Below are 24038 nucleotides of genomic sequence, written 5' to 3' on the forward strand. Positions count from 1 at the left end.
ACTCTGGGCAAGTCACTTAACCCTCCATTGCCCGCCGCATTGAGCCTGCCATGAGTGAGAAACTGCGGGGTACAAATGTAACAAAAAAAACAAACAAAAAAAAAAGTACAGTTGGTACATATAAATCCACAAGAGGGGGCACAAAAGCGCAAAACCACTCTGCCAAAAACTACACTGGCTCCCAATCAAAGAATGCATCGCCTTCAAAATCTGCACCCTGGTTCACAAAATCATCTACGGCGAAGCCCTGAGATATATGACAGACTTGATCGACTTAACAATTAGAAACACATTCGAATCAACACGAACTTATCTAAATCTGCACTACCCAAACTGCAAAGGGCTTAAATACAAATCAACTTACGCATCCAGTTTTTTCTACATAAGCACACAACTGTGTAACGCATTACTAAAAACCTTGAAAACTACGTACGACCACCTAAACTTCCAGAAATCACTCAAAACAAACCTGTTTAAAAAGGCATACCCTAGCGATCCAACTTAAATGCCTGATCTCTGCAACACAACCAAACTAAAGCACGTAATGGACATAACACAACTCTTCCGTTCTATGATTCCCTAATGTGGCTGTGCCACATGAACTTTATCGTACCACAGCATCACTTTGTATTTGTTCACACCGGAGTCTGCAAACGCCTCTCCGGTACTATGTAAGCCACATTGAGCCTACAAATAGGTGGGAAAATGTGGGATACAAACGTAACAAATAAATAAAATAAATAAATGCCTCAAAAGATTTTAACATTTTTAACATTGTCACAAATGTCTCGCCCAGTAACTTTCCGCAAATCATATGGGCTGGTGCCTACAACGATGGCTAGGAATCAGCACTGAAATTCTACCTCTCCCTTGGACAAGCCACTTACTCCTCTCTGAGTGTAAGCTCATTAGAGAAGGGACTTCAATCCAGAATATACTTTGTTGATTTCAGTGCTTGTTGATGCTTAAACAATACTGAAATTCAAAGTGACATATACATATCTGAATAGAGTGGGAATTTGTAGACTAGAAAAGTGCACATCTAACACTGGCTCATTTTGCCTTTTCCCATTTTTTGAAGAAAATTAATAGGCTGATGTGGAAGGCCCATGTGAAAATGTACAAGCAATCTCTTTGTAACACTAAGGCACATTTTAGACAGAAGCATCAACAGATTCTTAAATACTGCTACAAGAAGTTTGCAGCTTGATAGAGCTTACAATTTATTCAAAACAGACTAACAGGACAAAGATTAGGGAGTTTCATTTATTATGGGGCTAAAAAAAATCTTTAACTATTTTCACTTGGAAAACAAGCAGTTTGTATAGTGTCTGCATTTCTATCCAAGGGCTTTAAGTTGCACTAAACTAGATTCAAGAAAAAAATAGATATACAATGAGGTTAAAGTTTTATAAAGGCAGAATGGAAATCTCCCCTAACAACAAAAGTCATTACAAAATGTAATACTGGGGACATGATTTATAAAGATTTTTTTTTCTTACAGGTTTCATTACAGAAAAAATGTTAATAAAATCATGTCTTAATTTGCTGCTATAATGAATTCTGAAATGTTCAGCATCAGCAAAAACAGTGCACCAAGTTAAGACATCAGATATTTCTAATATATGTACAAAAAAATATACAAACATTATTGCTAACTGTGGGGGTTCTTTTACTAAGATGCGCTGAAAAATGGCCTGTGGTAGTGTAGGCGCATGTTTTGGGTGCGCGCACAATCATTTTTCAATGCACCTGCAAAAAATGCCTTTTAAAATTTTTTGCTGAAAATGGACGTGTGGTAAAATCAAAAATTGCCACGCATCCATTTTGGGTCTGTGACCTTACCACCAGCCATTGACCTAGCGGTAACCATGCAGTAATGACCTATGCGCGTCAAATGCCACTTGGCATGCGCCCAATACACGTGTCCAAAAATACATTTTTGGACGTGCGCGTTGGGTGCGTGTAAACACTTACGCAGCTTAATAAAAGGGCCCCTGCAGTCTTATTGTTCAAGTACATATCCAGCCAAATACGAATGGCTTCATGAGGTTTTAATCAGCTTATCCAGGAGTAGCCATGTTTCTTGAATGGTAAATCCAGAGTTGGATACATATGAGAAAATAACCTGTTCCTGATAGTCAGTTCTCCAACAGATGTTGTTCAGTGTGCAGTGACTATTACACAGCTTAGTTTTCATCCTCTTCCACCTGGTCACGAAGTCCAGCGCTCTGGCGACTTTTTCCAGTCATTTCTAATAAGGCCTGAGCCTCAGGATCCACATCTAGGATGCTTGTTTTCCCTTTTAACTAAAACACAAAAATATGGTTTGGAATGAGGTTTTAAGAAGTCTTCAATTGCAGGATTGAGTCACAGTAAAATGTCAGCTACCCCACTGGCTTGGTCACAGCTCCTCTCCATTCAGTTTGTCACTTAACCTCACGAGTCAAAACCAGAGTGTGGGGGAATGTATTACACGTCCACAGGCAGATACATAAGAAGGTAAAATTTACATTTACTTATAACCTGTGGTTTATGAAGGCAGCATTTCAAGTCACAAACACAGATGGCATCATTCAATGGCACTGACAAAACAAATTTCTGCAAAAAGCCTAAATGAACTCCCATCTCCATGCTTGCCTCATTTGAAGCTAATGAGCACAGCTCTAGAAGGGGAACAGAGTGAACTGCTCTCTTTGGAGAACACCTGTTACAGATAAGCGGTGCACTGTAGTCACACCATGTGACTGCCAACTAAGGATTGTAAACAAAAAGGGAGGTGGGGGAGAACAGTCACATCAATAGGCAGAGACAATTTTTTGGCAGGCTATATCTATTAATTTTTTTTAATCAGAAAGAGAATCCAAGGGGCCTGATGCTTTACTCTAACCCTCATCAGAGAAGTAGCTAGCTGGGTCACCAGGGGAGCGGCTGCTCGCCTAAACGGACTTCCAATGGCGCCGGTGCCTTTTTCCAATGCAGTCTGTCGTATTTAAAATATGCGCCGGTGACATTGCCCATCTACTCTCTGCTCCCCCCGTGCCCTCAACCTGGCTACGCTTCTGACCCTCGTAGATATTGAACAATGCTTTGTCCAAACCTCTGTAATGCCAGAAATAAATATCTGAATAGTGAGATGCTAATGTAACCTGAACTTCATGTGGCAGCTTCTTAGAAGCTAACCTCAGATGGGCCATTGCTGGAGCCATAGTCCAAACAATTTGGGTCTCCATATGACGTTTTCAAGATCAAAACCCGCTTGGACATAAAAGAATATGCAATCTGCTAGTCAATTTGATTAAATTCTCTTCAAAACAATCATCTCAGGGCTTACTAATGGGGGAAGTGACAAGTATCTTGTAATCCAAAACGAGATGGACTGTAGGAAACAAATTTGACAGATTATAGTGGAAAAATGGATCACAATGTTCAGATGCACGTGAAGGATCACCTGATCATGAGAAAACTCATACTGTCACTAGGACCTGCAGCTCCTCGACGCAGCTGGCTGCAGGGACCACCCAGACCAAGCACTTCAATGTACAAGAGCGCAGGGGCTTAAATGGGGCATTCACCAGCTACATTAAAACTATCCTGACACAGTGGGAGGCTTTAAGTGAAGCACGCTCCAGAAGACTGTTACAGCTAAATATTGCATGGAAGTTGGCAGCTCTAAACAAAAACAAACAAGCAAAATACCTCTGCAGCCAATCATGCACCAAAATTACTGCTGGCATGGGAAAAGCATAACCACTTTTATTGCTGTTGGAGACAGGAACTGCCACACACATTAAAAAGGCTCTGGAAATATGTTACATGTTGGCACTGTGGCATGACAGCATGATCCATGCGTGTACCTGTGGTGAACTGTTCATCTTCAGACAAATGAGGATAGAAGTTTGATGGACTAGTAAGGGATAACTTGAATCATCTGGGAACTTGTAGTATTTTAGAACATGCAATCACTTTGCCAGTCAGTTCAGAGCACTTAGGGCCTCCTTTACAAAGCCACGTTGTCAATTCTCGGTGCGGTATACGAGAGGAAATCCATTCAATTCCTATGGGCTTCCTCTAATCTGCTGTGCAGGATTCACTGGTGTGGCTTTGTAAAAGAAGTCCTTCTTCTATTTTGATCATTACTTGATTATGGTTAAAGTACTCTTGGTTATTATTTATCTTGTGTCCAGCTAAATCCCTATTTCTTTCTATTTCACAACCACATTGCCATAGTTATAAAAGGTTTACTACACTTCAGTACACTAATACAATATCAAAGCAGTTTACAATAAAATAAGGAAAGTAACTCCAATAAAAATAGGAAAGCACACAACACACATAGCAGCCATATCAACATATACAATAGAGAAAAACACTCCCCTCCCTTTAATTAACTGTAGAGAAAGCCAATGAAAACAAATGAACTTTTAAGCATTGCTTAGAGCACTTCAGACAACGTTCTGCCCTCAACCTTAAAGGATTCCAAAGAACAGGGGCCACTATGGGAAAACTCCACTGAAGTGATCTATTCAACTGGGCCACTTTAATCCCTGGAATAACCACACAAGGATTCCAAAGAATGTAAATCCTTGGCAACACCCCACAACATGATGGGGCCAAATCTGAGCAATGGGAAGCCCAAAAGATGCTCCAGATCTGTCTTCCACAACAATCGTATGTCGCAGATTGATACAGTATCTCCGTTTTGACATGATGGATCCCACCTGCAGTCAGGAGGCAATTTAGTGTCATCCAGGTGGTTCATCCCTCCTTACATCCTGGCTGTTGATTAGTGTGTTTAAAATGCTTGATGGTTTGCTTTCCTAAGAGATTTCTACTCTTTTCAAAACAAATTTCAAAGTTAATTCTTGTTTCTGTTACTCAATATCATATAAAAATAAGAAAATAATCTTGGTATTCAGTAAAAATCCTCTACAACACAAATGTTTATCAGTGCAAATTTATAAATTATTCAGCTGATGTTTTGTTATGACCAGTAAGGAACCTTTTTACAAAGGCATAGGAAGGCCTACGCATGTACAGCACACACAAAATCAGCACTACTGCCCAGTTAGCGCACAAGCCGGGTGGTAATTCTGAATTTGGCACACGCCAAATCCTGCGGTAGAAAACAATTTTCTACCGTGAGCTGCTTACCCAGCGGTAAATAGTAGTTGGCACGTGCTGCATGCTTGCCACGCTTGTAACGCGCAAGACCTTACCGCTAGGTCAATGGGTGGCGGTAAGGTCTCGGGTCAAAAATGGCCGCGTGCTGGTTTCAATTTTAGCGCATGTCCATTTTCTGGCCCCTTACAAAATGGCCTTTTCCTAGACGTGGTAAAACAATGGCCCAGCGCACGCCCCAAAAAAGACACGCTCACACTACCGCAGGCCACTTTTTACCACGGCTTAGTAAAAGGACCCCTAAATGATTAGCTATGCCCTCTAAGAGAAAGTTAATATCCAGCCACTAATATCATTTTACATGTGGAGTTCTCTTGAAATTTGTTTACCTATTAAAATATGTTTTATCCTTGGGGGACTGAGTGCTTAATTCTTAAGAAGGCTGAGCAGTTCTTAAGTTCTATGACAGTTTGCACAAGAGGAGATCACAGCCTAACTGAAATCGTAATCCAAATGACACAATGTCGATATTATATAAAACATTAACGAAAGTACAACTGAAAAAAAAAAAAAGAGGTAAGATTTTCTTACTAAACAAATGCTTGGTCAATACTGATTGACTCACAGTGTAACGGTCAAACATTACAAATATCATACCTGTAAGAGCAATTCCCCCTGTAAGAACGCTGTGAAAGTTTTTCAAAGCAAATTACTATTGAACTTTACTTACAAGCACACTCTCTGGCAGATCTCCGACGGCCCACACCTCCAACGCATCCAACAAAAAGTCATCCTGTGCTGAGAGCTGGGGGCTGTTGTAAGTAGTGCATTTGGGTTTGGCTTTGCTGTGTCCTTTTCCATAGTTACTGTCTATCCAAAGTCCAAAGTAATTGTGCTGTCCACCCATACCCTGTAAAGCGAGATTAACATTATATCTCACATACAGTGGTCAATTTCTACACAACTCGCAGTGCTATGCATCACCTAATTAAGGGGCCCTTTTACTAAGCCACATAGGCGCCTACGCACGCCCAACGCACATCAATTTGGAGTTACTGCCAGGCTACCACGAGGTCTGGGCGGTAATTTAGTTTTTTTACGCGCGTCCTCTATATGCGCCAGAAAATAATTTTTATATTCCTGCACGCACGGAAACCGGGTGGTAATCGTCATTTTATGTGTGTAGACGATTACCGCACAGTTAGCATGTGAGACCTTACTGCTAAGTAAATGGGTGGTGGTAAGGTCTCAGACCCAAAATGGACGCACACCAATTTTTATTTTGCTGCAGTTCCATTTTCGCCCCCCCCCCCCCCTACAAAAAAAAGGCCTTTTTTGCAGGTGCACTGAAAAGTGGATCTGCGTGCGTCCAATACACGCATATACACCAGCGCAGGTCACGTTTCGGGGCACCTTAGTAAACAGACCTCTAAGTCTCATTTATGCAGTTCTTTAACAATACACCAGCTGATACTGAACTGCAGAAGTCAGCTTTAAGCAAAACACTGGCGATCACAGTTAAAACAGGACATTCAGCATTGACCTATCTGGTTAGCAGCCACATTCAGACTATTAACCAGATCAAGTTAGGATAGCCAGGGCCGTGTCTAGGGTCTCCGGCGCCCCCTGCAGTTGCCCCCCCCCCGAAAACGATCGCTACACTACCCGCCCTCTTCTCCCCAGATCCTTTTCCTTTTTTTTTTTGTTTAAATTTACCTCTGCCCGGCGGCAGCGTAGCGTTAGTGAGAAGGAGGCGGCGCTCCCCCGCCCCGACGTGTCAGTCTTCCCTTCGCTCAGTGGCCCACCTTCTTCTGACGTCATTTCTGATGTCAGAAGAAGGCGGAACTGAGCGAAGGGAAGACTGACACGTCGGGGCGGGGGAGCACCGCCTCCTTCTCACTAACGCTACGCTGCCGCCGGACACAGGTAAATTTAAACAAAAAAAAAAGGAAAAGGATCTGGGGAGAAGAGGGCGAGGTAAGCATGGTGCGGCGGGGCGCCCCCCAGAGGATGGCGCCCTCCTGCCATGCTTACCTCGCTTACCGTGTTGGCACGGCCCTGAGGATAGCCTTTCTGCTGTTTTAAACTTTATCCAAGAAGAAAAAAAAGAAGAGGTTCACACCTTCCACAAAATCATCAAGGAGATCGAATGCAGAGTGAAAGAAAATCCAATCCAAGAAACCAGTCAAAACTCAGAATGAAAACTAATAAAGTCTATTTGGAGTTTTCATTCTGTGAGTTTTGACTGGTACCTTGGATTGGATTTTCTTCCACTCTGCATTCGGTCTCCTTAAACTTTATCCAGCCATTAACTGGATAACCTAGTTCTGCCCAACGTCCAGATTAGAGAGTTGCATGGGGACAGAAATCTCACACATTCCTGCCCGTCCCTGCCGCAAGAAATCTCCTCCATCCCAGCCCCCCCCCCCCCACAAGAAACAGATCTGCATGAAAAATGTATTTTTATTATTTTGACTTATGAAAAACCACTTGTTCCTGAAACATGCTCAAAACAGAATAATCCATTTGTACAAAAGAGATTAGGTGAAGATGTGATTTCATGTGCCCCAAAGAAAGGAGAGTTTAATTTTACTTCCAATCTTTATAACACCAGGCTTCCCAAGGCAGATTACAACAGTTAAGATGAACCCGTCAGTAAACAGGATATCCTCACTGAGATTTGGCCTTGTATTACTGTATTGTATAGAACAGTGTAGAAAAATGAGCACAAAATACAGTCTTTATTAGTGCTGTTTCCACCAGCTACAATAATTTTGAAGCTATTTTAGTGATATTTAGTTCTGATTTCATGATATTTATATCTACACTAGTAAAACAGGCCCATTTCTGACACAAACGGGTGCTAGCAAGGTTTTCCTCGGAGTGTGTATGTTAGAGAGAGAGAGAGAGAGAGTATGTGAGAGACAGAGTGTACGTGTGTGTGAGTGAGTGTGTGAAAGAGAGAGAGTGTGAGAGAGTGTATGTGAAAGAGAGAGAGAGAGTGTGAGAGAGTGTATGCGAGAGACAGAGAGTGAGTGTGTGTGTGGGGGGGCTCCGAGTTCCATGACCCCCTCCTTCCCTCTCCTCTGAGTTCCAGGCCCCCCCTTCCCTCCGAGTTCCATGCCCCCCTCCCTCTCCTCCCCAGTGTGTTCCATGCCCCCCTTTCCTCGGAGTAGGTATTTTTGAGAGAGAGTGTGTGGGTGAGAGATGGAGTGTGTATGTGAGAATGAGTGAGACACACACAGACAGTGTGCGTGTCAGAGAGAGAGAGTGTGTGAGAGAGAGAGTGTGTGTGTGTGTGTGAGAAAGTGAAGCCTTCAAGCCTCGAAGCATTCGTGCTCTCTGCAAGGCTCCATCTCCTCAATTGACGATATGTAGTTCCGGAACGTTGCAGGAATGCTTCAAGGCTTCACTTTCTTGGCTTCAGAATGGAGGTGCGTTTTATTATATAGGACTAGTAGAAAAGGCCCGTTTCTAACAGAAATGAAACGGGCGCTAGCAAGGTTTTCCTCAGAGTGTGTATGTTTCACAGAGAGTGAGAGTGTGTGTGTGACAGATGGAGTGTGTGTGTCAGAGAGAGAATGAGAGACAGAGACAGAGTGTGTGTGTGTTTGTGTGAGACAGTGTGTTAGAGACAGAATGTCTGTGTGTGTGAGAGAGACAGAGAGATAGAGACTCTGTGTATGTGTGTGTGACAGAGATAGAGTGTGACAGACAGACTGGTCTGTGTGTGAAAGAAAGAGAGAGAGTGCGATACAGAGTTCACTCTCTGTGTGTTGTATTTTCTTTTTCTTTTTTTTTTTTAAATATCTTTATTGTGTCTTTGGTGTACAATATTGTCAGAAAAAAGTACAACATAAAGTACATAAACATGTCCCTATGAGGGGACTTCCGCTGATACAACAACAAACATATTGATAACCAATACACAGGTATATCACAAGGAAGGCTGCATGACTGTGTCTTGTAAATTTGTAGAACACCTTAGACTTTTTTATGATTAAACTTCCCATCCCTCCCATCCCCCCCTCCCCCCCCCTGTTGCCCATTGCTGTTAACCCGACACTTCTAAATCTCCTTGATTTCTGCTTGGAGATATCTTTCACTCTCTTTTCCGTGTATTAGCTTAGAATCCATCAATTAGCCCTCAATTATTCTCTGCCGAGGGATCTATTAGCAAAGTTTCAGCCTCTGGAAAACTACCCCAAATCAGTCGGTATTGCTGCAAACCTGTAGATGCCTGGGGTTGTATTGTCTTCAGTACCCAGCTAGCCATTTCTCTCATTAGACCCATCCACACATTGAGCAGGGGAGGGACATTGTCTATCCAAGACATCAGGATACACTTTTTGACCAGTATGGTGGCCACTATAATGAACTTACATTGGGCCTCATTCAGCCCTTGCTCTCTCAGGTTTATCGAACTACCCATGTATACAACTGAGTAGGACCATTCAAATTCCGCTTGTACCAGACGCTCTATGTGAGTAAGAGCACCCTGCCAGAGCTTATCCAGCTTGGGACATTCCATAAAAGAGTGCAGCAGAGTCCCCACATGCGCCCTACATCTCACACAGTGATCATCTGTCCACAGCCCCAATGCTTTCCCCTTTGCCCTGGAAATGTGAACCCTGTGCAAAATGCGAAATTGTATCTCCTGCAAAGCAGCATTGGGTGTAACTTTGCAAAGCTCTCCAAAGGCCGTCCCTAATTCTTCCTCGGTTACTGTGCCCCCAATTTCTTTACTCCACGTATTTGCTAGTTGTGTCAGGTATGTAGTTTTTCTGTTGTCCCTGATAATCTTATGCCACATAGACAACTTGTTTAAGATAGGTGGCACCTGCATAAGCATTAAATCCAATTTACTAAAGGTGACCGGGCCCCCGTTCTTACGTTCTATTGACAATACATAGTCCCTGGCTTGCAAAAAAGCATAAAACTGGGTATTAGGGAAGTTCCATGCACGCTTGAGCTGCTCGAAAGACGGGAAAGTCTGTTCACCCACCTGACGGAATTCCCCAATGTATCTACACCCCCTTGCTTTCCAAGATTGAAATACCGTGTTTCCAAGACCCGCTGGGAAGTCTGGGTTCCCCGTCAACGTGACAAAAGGACTCACTCCTCCCCTAGTGCCACCAAGCTCTTTCCACCATTTCCAGGCCCTCCGCAATGCAAGCAAGTATGGACTGATTTTTACCTTGCCAAGACCACTAGTCTGAGCCTTGTCTATAAGTACGAATGGATCTAGAGGAGCACACCAACTCTCCCAAAAATCATCCGGGGAGAAAGTCGATCCCCCGGAATGTAACTCATGTATCCAGCGCATCAGTGCTGCCACGTTGTACGCTCTAAGGTCGGGGAGCCGGAGGCCTCCCTGTGTTTTATCTAGCACTAATTTAGCAAATGAGATCCTGGGTCTTTTCGCGTGCCAAATGAATGAAGTAATTATGCTGCGATATTGGCCCTCTTCCCTTTTACAGATCCATAATGGCACCATCTGTAGGGGATACAATATTTTCGGTAGCAGGACCATTTTTACTAGAGCCACTCGCCCCATAAAACTGACTGGAAGGTCTTTCCATTTGTTGCATAACTTTTTAATGGCTTCCAGCCTTTCCACTACATTTTTTTTGTACACCCAGTCTACCCTTGCACTTAAGTATACTCCCAGATATTTGATCCCTTCACTGGCCCATCCCAACGGAAAGTCTGACATCTGAACACAGGCACAGGGATTACTAATTGGAAGTGCCTCCGACTTCCCAAAGTTAATGCACAAACCCGAAAATTGGCCAAACTGTTTAATAAGGTCCATCACTTGGAAGATGCCTGTGGATGCATCGTCCACCAGTAACAGCATGTCGTCAGCGAACATATTTATGCGGTATTCCCGACCTCCTACCTGAACCCCTTTCAAAGTCGGCTCTTGTCTGATTTTTGCCGCTAATGGCTCGAGGGTGAGGATAAACAGAAGAGGCGACAAGGGGCACCCCTGTCTGGTGCCTCCCCCCAAGCGCACCACCGGAGTCAGCATATCATTTATTATAATTTGGGCAGTGGGATTGCTATATAATGCCTGAACCCACTCCAGGAACTCGCCTGTAATACCAAATTTGCGGAGTACCCAAAATAGGTATTCCCACACTACTTTGTCGAAAGCCTTTTCGGCATCTAGACTTGCCATGATCTTGTCCCCTGCTATTTTCCTGCCCTCCAACAGAATGCGGCTGACCTTCAGTATGTTGGCTGAGGCGAATCTGCCCTTTACAAAGCCCACTTGGTCTTGGTGCACTAGATATGGGACCACTGCGCCCAGACGCGCTGCTAAGACTGCCGCCAAGATCTTAATGTCCTGGTTCAGCAGGGATATAGGGCGGTAAGAACCTACAAGCTCCACATCTTTACCGGGTTTTGGTAGTACCGTGATATGTACATGGTTCAGAACAGTACCCATATCACCAGAGTCACGTACCTCCTCACACATAGCCACAAATGATGGGACTAACTCACCCTGCAGAATTTTATAGAACTCTGTTCCCAGGCCATCAGGTCCAGGGGCCTTTGCCAATTTCAATTGTTTTATGACCTTCAGTACCTCCTGCCCCTCAATTGGTCTGTTCAGACTAGCCACCTGAGTCTCAACAAGGGATGGCAATCTCAGCCCTGCAAAAAAACTCTCACAACTGGTCTCTGAGAATGATCCCTTTGCATAGAGTGAGGAGTAAAATTGAACAAATTCTTGTTGAATCTCTGTCCTCCCCGTTTGAATTTTACCTTGTCTATCTTTAATTTTTCCTATGAAACTTTTCCCACTTCTTTGCCGCACCAGGGTTGCTAGCAGTTTCCCCGTTTTGTTGCCCCATCTGTGCATGCGGTATTTATATAGACGGATATCGTATAATGCTCTAGCATCTAGCGCTGTCTGTAATCTCTTTCTTGCTGCTGCGTATTCCAACCTTTTAACCTCTGAGGGCGCGAGGACGAGCTCTCTCCTTGCTCCCTGCACCTGGGCTATAAGTGTGTGAAGCTCCCCATCCCTTTTCCTATTGAGTGCAGCGGTGTACGCCAATATCTTTCCGCGGATTACTGCCTTTGCCGCTTCCCAAAAGACTCTATTATTTACTGGCTGCTTTGAATTGTCTTCTACATATTCTTTCCACACCTGCTTTAGATATTTGCAGAAGGCCTGGTCCTGGTACAGTGCCGGGTTCATTCGCCAACGGTTCATCTTTTCCATTCCACCCCACCTCAGTTGGACCCATACTGGGGCATGATCAGATACGACCGCCTCGCCAATATCTGCTTTCTCAGTCAATCTCACTAAAGACTGACTTATCAGCACATAGTCAAGGCGTGCATGGACTCCGTGAGGGTGAGAAAAAAAAGTAAACTCTCTCTCTTCTAGGTGTAATAATCTCCAAATATCAATTACTCCCAATTCATTGATAAGAAAGTTCACCCCCCTCCCCTCATGGTCTTTGCTGACTATCTTGGCTGGTTTCCTGTCTATCGAGGGGTCACTGGTTATATTGAGGTCTCCCCCTAGTATAAATGGGTAGTTGTCAAAGGTGGTGAGCTTTGCAGCCAATAGGGTAAAGAACTTCTGTGAATATATATTAGGTGCATATATGCTACATATAGCTACTTTCTGTCCCTGCAAAAGGCCTGCTATGATTACGTACCGGCCCTCCGGATCTTGATATAATCTGTGCAGCTCAAAGGCCAAGTTCTTTTTTAAAAGGATTGCCACACCTCTCTGCCTATTATTGTAGGAGGCGTAGTATACTTCCCCCACCCAATCTCTACGTAATTTGATATGTTCAGCGTTCCCCAAGTGTGTTTCCTGCAATAAGGCGATGTCAGCTTGTTGTTTCCGTAATGTCTGTAAAATTTTAAAGCGCTTGACTGGTGAGTGGACTCCGTCCACATTTAGTGATATCACTCTCAAACTAGCCATATAAAAGCAATCTCCATAGCCAAATGTTTTCAGTAAATATCATGAGATTCATACCAAGGGGGCCTCCCAGCCAAACCCCCCAGGAAGATCTTGTACCAGCATACAGTATGTTAGTTAGCTTCTTCATTTGTGTAGTGAGCAACTTCTTCCCCAATCCCTCCCCCCTTCTCTTCACTCCCTGCCCCCCTCCCCTGGAAGGATACCCCCCCTTGCCTTCCAAGCTCTCCCGCCCAGTCATCACATTCATTCTCCCCTCCACACACAACCAGTACTTCACATCATTCATCCCCCTAACACTAACTCTCCCCGTTCCCTTGAGCTTACCCTCCGCCCCCTACAAGTTAATCTCTTATAACCTTCTTTGAGCCTGTCCTGATTCTACTCCATGATGCCCTGCCTGTATCATGCGATACATTATTAAACGTAATGCCTTTAAACTTAAGTCTCTTAACGGAGACCATTTAGCAGGCCACCCACTAAAGGAGCTTATAACATTTGGAACATGTTAACCATAGCATGTAAAACGTAAACATAACTAAACTCGTACAGATAATCAATTACAAATTACAAATTGAGGGGCTCACATTCTTTGCAGGCCATATCTGAGTGTGGAATACTTCAGGCACTACCACTTTTCTCGTCTCGTGCCCCACAGCTTGGGCAAAGTGAAATATAGTAAAAACTTTGAGGAGGCTCTCTTTGTTGCCAGACCGTGAAGGGTGTCAGCTCGTTGCTGAGCATGATCCTTCTCCTCCCATCTCCACGTGCATCCATCTCTAGCAGGCAGCTTTTATTAGTCTGATCCATTAGCCTGCAAAAGTCCAACACATGTCGAGAGCCTCCTTCCCCTTGCTGAACTTGCTGTGGGGCTCTGCCCATTGTCAACTGACATTTGCCATCAGTGCTGCGGCCATATCTTCTGTGTCTCAGAATTTTTGAAATAAGAAAATTGGTAACTGTACACTGAAAAACATACTTTCAAAGCTGCATACGTTCCACATAGTTCTCCAAGTCTTTAGGTTCTGTGAAGAAAAGTACCTTGTTATCCTGCATGATACGAACTTTAGCAGGGAAAAGCAATGCAAACTTCACTCCTTTCTCATACAGCCTCTTGCAATGCTGTCCCATCTTTCGACGCTGTTCAGTTACTGCAGCAGAGTAATCTTGAAACAGTAAGATTTTATGCCCCTCGTATTCCAGGCCCCCTTTTCCTTTCCGAAATGCTAATAAAAGTTTTTCCTTATCAGCATAATTTAGGATTCTGGCAATAACCGTCCTAGGGCGTGCATTTCCCTCTTTCAGAGCACCGAGTCTGTGTACCCGCTCAACCTTCAATCCCTTCTCAGGCTCCTTTAATCCCAGCTTTTCCGGTAACCATGTCTCCATGAAATGCCATAAGTCTTTCTCCTTTACTGTTTCTGGGAGTCCCACTACTCTCACATTGTTTCTTCTGCTCCTATTCTCCAGATCGTCTAGTTGCTGCTCCAGTTTCCCGCATTTCTGTTCAAGTGCCACCAACCTCGTGTCTGCTGCCTCTGCCCTGTCCTCCTGCCTGGAGATTCTTTCCTCTGCTTGTTGCAGCCTCGCGCCCTGCCGCTCCACAGCCTCTCTGATTTGTTCCACTGATGTCTGAAACTTTGATAGTTTTTCTTCCAGAATTGCGGTAACTTGTTGAATCAAGTCTTTAAAGGCGTCTGCTGGCTGGCTGACCTCCCCCGCGGCCATGTTTATCGTCGCCATTTTGGCGCGCGCTTCCACCTCGCGGGTCTTTTTAGGCCGCTGAGTCTTAGCGGGCATGCCCGTCTCTCGTCCTCGTAAAGCTGTTGATTAGGGCGCCGATGCGCTGCCCCGCTCTTCCGCTGTACGCGACTCCGTTTTTTGTAATTTAAAAGAGCTTCTTGCGGTTAAATTTGCAGATTTTCAGGGGCGTCGGGAGCGGAGCTAGATCGCGTGCGTCCGATCAGCCGCGTTGCATCATGGGACCCCCGTATTTTATTTTTCTGTTGTGTTGCACCCCATTGTTGCCTCTCAGTCTTGATTGATGTCTCTTTCCGGCTCAAGGGCTTCCTGCCATGTAATTTTCCTGAATTATAATAATGTCACTGTTTATGTTTTTTTTTCTATTCTGTTGTTTCCTGCTTTTGTGTGACACAGTGAGAGAAAGAGAGACAGAGTGTGTGACACATTGTGTGTGTGAGAGAGTCACATTCTGTGTGTGTGTGACACAGAGTCAGTGTCTGTGTGTGTGTTTGAGACTTGAAAAGACAGTGTTTGTGTGTCTGACAGAGACAGAGTATGTGTGTCTGTGTGTGAGCCAGCAGTGTGATAATTACCTATTGGTAGGATAACTGGACCATCGTCTGACGCACATTTAAATTGTATACCAATATTTTACCTATTAAATCATTCTAACATTCTGCAGTGACAGAAATTAAACCTCAAACAGAAGCAAAATTCTTATTTATTAATTTCAGTCTACCCTGCAATGTCGGACTGCTGTATACCTGCAGCTCCACTTCCTGGTTGCCTATGATCAGCTGACTTTCAGTGACTCTGATCTCATGACCTGCTTCCCCACCTCTCTGTCTCCGTCTGGTTCCTTCAACCAATCTTATGAATCTTACAGCCGGTATGGTGGGGATGGAAGGAGCCAGCAAGGAAGTTTAAGCAAGGGTGTTGAATTCACGAGTAGCCGGGGATGATGTCATAAAGCTGAAGCCAGTTTGGTTAGTCGCTGTTTCCCATTCCCCGCACGCAGGCAGAGAAGGAAATCTTCTAGTTAAAATTAAATTAGAGGTGATGGTATCTTTATTTACATAAGTACTCTCAGTTTTGAAACACACAGTGTCTTTACCTGAAGACTTCAGTAAAGCTAATGGAGGCCACTCCTTTTTCTTAATTGGGATTATGTAATTACCGATCATTGAAGTTATTGTGAGCTTTGGGGAAATGGAGAGGAAGGACTGCCAATACAGTAGCTGGGCAGCATTTGAAAGAAAAACCCTCTAAAACTCGTTTTATTATTTAGTGGTGGCTGTTTCTTAAAGTTTTTACCTGCTGCTTTGCCGGCAAAAGTGAAAGGGAGCATTGACGGACGCCGCTTCAGAGTGCCTTCCCTTTCACTTCAGTGTCAGCTGTTCCTGTGTTCCCGCCCTTCCAGAAACAGGCTGTCAGTGGCGAGGGGCTGAATCTCGAGTGCTGTAGCGGCGAGAGCAACGTCTTTGTTATTGTGGTCGCATGCTTCCCACCTCCCTGGTAGTCGCCGCCCTGCTGGACAGTGACGTCAGGAGTTGGTTACAGTCATAGTAGCCTCATGGTTGGAGGAGCAAATTATTATAGAAATAAGAAAAAAAATCTTTTATCCTCCACTTTTAAGGCACTGCCTACCAGCTTTTGATTTTATAGATGGGCCACTCATAGGCAGTCCGTTATTTCTAATAATCATCTTTTGCTATTGTTTTGGGTAAACCAGTGTGGTGGCAATCTCTGCCTGTCTTCAACCCAAATAATGTGCTAGATAGCTTCGTACAGTCTACTGTTCTCAAGCTAACCTCCTTGCCCCCTTACCAATCTTTTTTCCTTCCTCCCTACACCCACCCTATTTACAGCCCCCTCTCTCCCACCCACATACACGACTGCATCCACCTCCCCTCCAGCCCTGGGTGCCATCCCTGCACATACCTCAAGGCACCCTGGTGGTCTAGTGGCTTCTTTGGGGCAGGAAAGATCCCCAACTCTTTCCTGCCTGCTGCCGCCGCTTGTTTAAAATGGCTGCAAAGACTTCAAGCAGTGACCTCTCAAGATTTCTGCTGAAGTCTCGGCAGCCATTTTAAACAAGTGGCGGCAGCGGGCAGGAAATAGTGGGGATCTTTACTGCCTCGAAGAAACCACTAGACCACCAGGGTGCCTTGAGATATGTGCAGGGAGGGCACCCTGCAGCTCAGGGGAGGGAATGCAAAGCTCCTCAGCTTGCCGTACATTTCTGCAGGAACCCCGCAGTACCTGGATCCATATCTGCGGGATCACCTCAGACCTTGGTCCATCCTCGCAGAGTCCCTGCAGACCTGGAGGGGATTCCCGCTATCCCCATTCCTGTGCAGCTCTCTAGTCCAGATAGTGCCGAAAGAGTAATAGAAAATATTCAGCGGCACTATTCAATATCCCACTCGCTGACACTTTTCTGATTAGCAGCACCTGCTAACTAGATCAGTGCCTTTGAATATTGATCCCATAATATTTTACCAAAATGTCATCTAAGCCATATTCCTGTTCTGATGGAGCAGGGCAACAGGAAAGTGATTGCAGACATGCGATGAGAGCCACATCAAACTTTGCTGACGACACAAAGTTATTCAAAGTTGTTAAATCGCAAGAGGATTGTGAAAAATTACAAGAGGACCTTATGAGACTGGGAGACTGGGCATCCAAATGGCAAATGTTTAATGTGAGCAAGTGCAAAGTGATGATTGTGGGAAAGAAGAACCTGAACTATAGTTATGTAATGCAAGGTTTCACATTAGGAGTCACCGACAAGGAAAGGATCTAGGCATCATTGTTGATGATACGTTGGAACCCTTTGCTCAGTGTGCGGAGGCGGTTAAGAAAGCAAATAGAATGTTTGGTATTATTAGGAAAGGAATGGAAAACAAAAACTGAGGATGTTATAATGCTTTCATATTGCTCCATGGTGCAACTGCACCTCGAATATTGTGCAATTATGGTCAATGCATCTCAAAAAAGATATAGTGGAATTAGAAAAGGTACAGAGAAGGGCAATGAAAATGATAAAAGGGATGGGACGACTTCCCTATGAGGAAAGGCTAAAAGTGGCTAGGGCTCTTCAGCTTGGAGAAAAGATGGCTGAGAGGAGATATGATAGGAGGTCTATAAAATAATGAGTGGAGTGGAACGGGTAGATGTGAATAACTTGTTTACTCTTTCCAAAAATACAAGGACTAGGGAGCATGCAATGAAGCTACAAAGTAATAAATTTAAAATGAATTGGAGAAAATATTTCTTCACTCAACGTGCAATTAAACTCTGGAAATCAATGCCAGAGAACGTAGTAAAAGCAGTTAGCGTAGCGGGGTTTAAAAATGCTTGGATGGTTCCTAAAAGACCATAAGCCATTATTAAAATTGATGGGGAAAAATCCACTGTTTATTTCTAGGATAAGCATCATAAAATGTACTGTTTTGGGATCTTGCCAGGTACTTGTAACCTGAATTGGCCACTGTTGAAAACAGAATGCTGGGCTTGATGGACCTTCGGTCTGTCCCAGTATGGCAATACTTTATAAACAAGGTCTCAGACTCAGAAAAATTGCTTTGATCAGTGTGACTGAGAATGGATATTATGTCCAAAATCAGAGGCTCAGGACTTTTTCTTTTTTTTATAATTAAATTGCTCCTGAGATCTTTCCCAACAAAATATGCAAATTTCTCATACCAAAAAACATCTACTGTGCCAAGCATGAGACTGAGGGTTTGATCATAAGTTTTGCAGAGTCCAGCTTCTCCATGAGTAAAATGACTTGGTATGAAAAGATGGCTGCTCAATCTTCAACAGGATAGAGAGAAGGGAAGAGCTGAAATACTCTATTCTAAAAGCAAAGATAGTCAGATTCAATGCACTTTTAGACCAGCTTCAAAAGAAAGTTGCAGAAGACCTTGATACATTCCAGCATGGGTGTCCAACTTGTGACTCATAGACCAAATGTGGCCCTCTTGAGAATTTTAATTACCTAATTAGCAAATATGATTTTTGAAGCATCACAGACTCTCAATCTCAGAAGAGATTCACACATTTTTGATGAGTATAAATCATGCTATAAAAGGCTGAAATATTCATGCTGCCAGCACGCAAATGGATTTCTGATCACACGGCCAAGTGTTGAAAAGACCTGGATGCCTCTGCATTACAGAAAAGCTTTTGAGTTTTCTGACCCAAGAGGGAAGGAAAGGAAAAGAAATGCAGTGTGTGTTGGTGGGGGGTGGGGGGGGGAATACCTGAACTGCACAAGAGAGACCAACATATTTAAGGTGACTAAAGATATTGTACAGCACAGAATAACTTTGGACAATTGAAAAACTAAGAAAATAGCAAAAAAATCTGTCTTTCCTACAGACCAGATTAAAAAGACCCATGAAGTTCTCACAGTTACTGATAAATGGGAGTGAAAAGTACAAGGAGCCTTCGAGAAGGACACCAAAAAAGCACAAGAGAATTGTGATTTTGTTGGTGTTCCTTAATGTTTTGAGACTATTGCCCGAGACACAGGATTTTTTTTTTTTTTTTTACTCATTTGACACATTAGAATACCATCCATTCTGACAGACCCCTTATGCAGGTGGTTTTGCCACAACATGGACCATGTTGTGTCTTTTCAACAACATTTTGAGTTCATGCCTCTATTCTCGAAGGCCCCTTGTGCTTTTCTTTTCACTCCTGTGCAGTGGTGTAGCTACGTGGGGCCACGGGCCAAAATTTCCTCTAGGCCCCTGGTTTTGCTGGTGGGGGTCCCCAACCCCCGCCAGCTGAAGCCTAGTCCAACGCCGGTCTCCAGCACCGCCGCATTGCCTGCCCTCTCTTCCCCCTCACATCCTACACGCTCCTTTTAGTGAAATTGAGCATGCTCAGTTTCACTATAAGGAGCATGCAGGACGTGAGGGGGAAGAAAGAGCAGGACAGGAGACCGGCGCCAGAGAAGGCTTCAGCTGGCGGGGGTTGTGGACCCCCACCAGCCAAGGTATTTGCTACAGCAGTGGGTGGGGGGAGGTGGCGGGGCGGCAGACCAAAATGTGCCCCCTCCCACAGCAAGGTCTGGCTACGCCCGTGCTCCTGTGTGAGTGTACTTTGGATTCCCTCTCCTGTGTTTCTTTTTTTTTTTTCCTTTTATTTATTGCGTTTAATCAAATTTTATACAAGATATACTCTTGATTGGAAAAGTGTCCATAAAATAAAGTTTCACAAAAATAAGAAATTAACTTTAACATATATTGACACTCAAGTCCATAATTACAGGTCCAAGATTTAGGAAATATGGGGACCTCTTACAGAAATTATAAAAAGCAAGGATAACACAAAAACTCTTACTAAGCTGAGTAATTATTACATTAACGCTTCTCCGTTCTCATCGAGGTTATAAGCGCTGACACATGTGATGGCTCTGTAAATACACATTTCTTCTCCACAAATCTTATTATGCACTTGCAGGGGTATCTTAAAAAGAAGGTATCCCCCAATTGCAAAACTTCAGGCTTGTGGAGTAAGAATTGTTTCCTCCGTCTTCTTGTCTCCTCGAAGACACTGGGAAATAATAAAATCTTAAAACCCAAAAAGGGTTTATCTTTGTTCCGGAAAAACAGACGGAAGATCCAATTTTTGTCTGGTAATAGTGCAACAGTCGCTACCAAAGTTGCGGCTGTTGCTAATTCAGTGTCAGAAGTTTCCAACAAGAGAGAAACATCTAGTGGGAGTTCAGGTAATTGAGTCAATTCTTTTCCTGGGACATAATATGCCTGAGTAAAAGGTGGCAAATTCTGTTCTGGTATATTCAAATGTTCACGCATATAGCGCTTTAGCATATCAAGAGGAGCAACAGTCTTTATTCTAGGAAAATTAACGAATCTCAGGTTATGATTTTTAGTATAACTGTCAAATATCTCCATTTTTATCCTGAGACTCGTCAAATCATTTGTCATTGCTGGTTGTATCGTCTCAAATTTCATAATTCTTTGATCCATTTTCTCAATTTTTCCCTTTATAACTTTAGTCTCTTCCTCTGTCTTTTGTAAGTCTTTCTCCAGTAGGTTAACTTTCAGCATAACTTCATTAGTCTGTTTTAAGAAAGTCTGACCCAGGTTAGAAACTAAGTTCCAAAGAGCATCCAGTGTTACCTCCTTTGGTTTAACTGCTAACTCTATTGGTAAAGCAAACCTTTCAGAAGTCTTCTCGGGTGTCTGGCTCTGTCCCTCGACTCCTCTCCCCTCACACCGCGGCGTTTCTATGGGCACTAGGCCCTCCGCTCCTTTCTCAGTTGTAAATGAAGCCTCACCTCGGCGTTCTTCTGGGTCCATGCTACCTGCTAAGGGGGACCCCGTCGAGTTGAGGAAGGAGCTCGGTCCAATCGGCTGGGGAGGCGGGATGCGTGTAGCGGGGCTGAGGGTGGTTTCAAGTCCAGGGGAAACCGATTCTCCCCAAACGCCGGCATTCCCAACTGGAAGCATTCCGCTATCCAAAACTACTCCCTGCGGTCTCACGAAATGATCAAGTGGTCCAGGTAAAGAGGGGGGTAGCGGAGAGGCTCTAACCGCCACTCTCCCTCTACGCTTAGGCATTTTCGTCGTCAGGCAAATCGGGAGACCGCAGCACCTTAGTAGAGTGCGGCCATCTTGGATCCTGCTCTCCTGTGTTTCTATAGATAAATGGGAAGCAGGGCAGCAGATGCAGATAATAGCAACTCTTAAAATTTTCAGAATCTCCATAAATCACATCCTTTGAGTTTGGAAAGGGATTAAGAAATTTAATTCTAAGTGTTTAATAATTTTATCGCCCTTGAAAGATCAAGGAGTTGAAAGTAGCATAACCTCAGGCTTTATGGATCAAAAACCTTGACTGTCCTTGGGCATCCAGATGCTCTTCCCCTATTCCGTACCCTCACTCATATCAGCTAAGAGGACACAGCTGATGTGAAAAAAGCAGATGCAACAGGGTAGGGCAACTGCCTACAGACGCTTGTCTCCTCTGCCCACTAGTAAATCCTCCCTTGTATACCTTATTTAAAAAAAAACCACCACCAATAAAGGTGTAATACAGGAACTTTTGAGAGCATAAAAAATCCTATTTTCTCCAGGACCAAATATGGCTCCTAGTGCTCTGCATCTCAGTAAGCAATCACAAATAGCAATGACTGGGAAAAATCATAAGGATTTTCTCATGAGATATCGCAAATTAAAAAAAAAAAAAAAAGCACTTAAAATATGAAGTGAGGAGCCTCATTAACTAGCTGTGCATGAGTCACACAAAGGGGCATTTTCAATATGACGTCCAAGTCCGACTTTAGACATTTTGCAAAAACGTCCAAAATCAACGTCTTATCATTTGTTTTAGAAAATACTGATTCCAACAAGGTTTTGTGCTTTGAACGTTTTGTTTTTTTGGTCCATTTTCAAAACAAAAATGTTCAAGTGAAACCATAGACAATCAAGCCATTGGGGGGGTGTAGGAGGGGCCAGCATTTTTAGTAGACTGGTTTCCCAGACATCCCAGGAGATAAATGAGGAACCCTAGTGGACTTCAAAAACATGCTCCCAGGTACACATCTCACCGTTGCTCCCTTATCTTGTCTGCTGAGCCCCTCAAAACCCACTGTCCACAGCTGTACACAATAGCCCTTATGGGTGAAGGGGGCACCTATATGTGGGTACAGTGGGTTTATGGTGAGTTTTGGAGGGCTCACAGTTTCCACCACAAATGTGACAGGTAGAAGAAGATAGGGACCAGACTCCCCACTCTATGGTGCACAGCATTGATCACTACACTACTCTAGGAACATACGTGCTGATCTAATAGACCTGGCTCTACTACTACTATTTAACATTTCTAGAGCGCTACAAAGTGTACGCAGCGCTGTATAAACATAGAAGAAAGACAGTCCCTGCTCAAAGAGCTTACAATCTAATAGACAAAAAGTAAAGCATTTAAATTAAAAATATTTAAGCAGTCAAGCACAAGAGAACAGTCACAGAAGGACTGAAGATGTTGAAGGGTGGTCAGTGTGATTAGGTGTAACTCTGGTTGGAGTAGTGGGAGAAGGTGAAAGAAGAATAGAAATGGGTGAGGTAAAAGTAATGAGTGGGTTGATAGGGAGGTTATATAAGACATGTCACTCTAGGGGTGGGTGGGTAGAGGGGTAGGGTAGGCTCTAACATCTGAAGCTGTCATAGAGGTTGGTAAATCATATTTGTATTCACATTTGTGGGGGGTGGTAGGGGGTCAGTGACCACGGGGGGGGGAGGGGGGTTGGGGGGGGTCACCCCCCCCCCCCCCCGAGTCCCTCCAGTGGTCATTTAGGGCACCCTTTTGTGCCTTATTCGTTATAAAAACATGTCTAGCTCAAAACGTCTTTTAGTCCTGAACGGTTTTGTTTTGTTCCATTATAGCTGAAAAACGTCCAGGGTTAGGAATGCCTAGATCCGGCCTTTAACACGACCCTGACATGCCCCCTTGTGATTTGAATGCACTTCTGATGGACGTCATAGAAAAACGTCTAAAAATTGGTTTTGAAAATACCAATTTGGACATTTTTGTGAGAAAAACGTCCAAACGCAGATTTATGCCACTTTTTGGACGTTTTTCTCTTTTGAAAATGAGCTCCACAGACTACTAACCTAATGAAACAGACATTAAATCTTTTAGGGTACTCACTAGTCCATTTGGCATGGTTTGCTGGCCGTGATTCAGGTACATGTAGTGGTCATTGTATCCTGTATATGTATAAACTTCCAGACGGGGGAAAACGGAAAACAAGAAGCACCTGTTGTCTCCTGGAAATTACCACACAAGATCATCAAGACCAAGACAGTAATTGGAACTTCACTCAAAAACAGGAAAAAAAAAAAAGATCCCACACATACAGACCAGCTCTCATTGGTTACATTTTCTCCAAAGCAATATTTACTGAAAGACCCAATGCGGCTCGTGTTTCGGCAAAGTTGCCTGTTTCAGGAGTCATTTTACAAACACTGTCTTTTCTTTCGGGTAGCATTCGTGATGATTATCGCAGGTTTAAATGGTTTTTCTATTATCTCTAAATACTCAAAAATCAAAAAATATATACTGTAGAGCAAAAAAACCATCAGAAACCTATCATAAATTAATTTACTCTGAGATTGGCTTTAACCCAGACCATAATATATATATCATAAATTCTAAACAAAAAGAAACCTCAACAGCCTAG

General features: G+C 43.6%; 1 protein-coding gene across 3 annotated transcripts in view; it reads right to left on the reverse strand.

Annotated features, from left to right (window-relative positions):
• Positions 1–1875: 1875 nt before the first annotated feature.
• The window catches only part of LOC115459666 (MTOR-associated protein MEAK7-like), a 45085-nt gene continuing 22922 nt past the window's right edge, over positions 1876–24038 (reverse strand). For all 3 annotated transcript variants that reach the window (XM_030189475.1, XM_030189473.1, XM_030189474.1), the window contains 3 exons: positions 23507–23625; positions 5852–6031; positions 1876–2309 (listed from right to left, as the gene is read on the reverse strand). In XM_030189475.1, the coding sequence (XP_030045335.1) occupies positions 2190–2309; positions 5852–6031; positions 23507–23625 (419 nt within the window). In that variant the 3' untranslated portion in view covers positions 1876–2189. The remainder of the gene's footprint in view (positions 2310–5851; positions 6032–23506; positions 23626–24038) is intronic.

The sequence above is a fragment of the Microcaecilia unicolor genome, unplaced genomic scaffold (assembly GCF_901765095.1).
Source record: "Microcaecilia unicolor unplaced genomic scaffold, aMicUni1.1, whole genome shotgun sequence".
In the NCBI taxonomy this organism is placed as follows: Eukaryota; Metazoa; Chordata; class Amphibia; order Gymnophiona; family Siphonopidae; genus Microcaecilia; species Microcaecilia unicolor.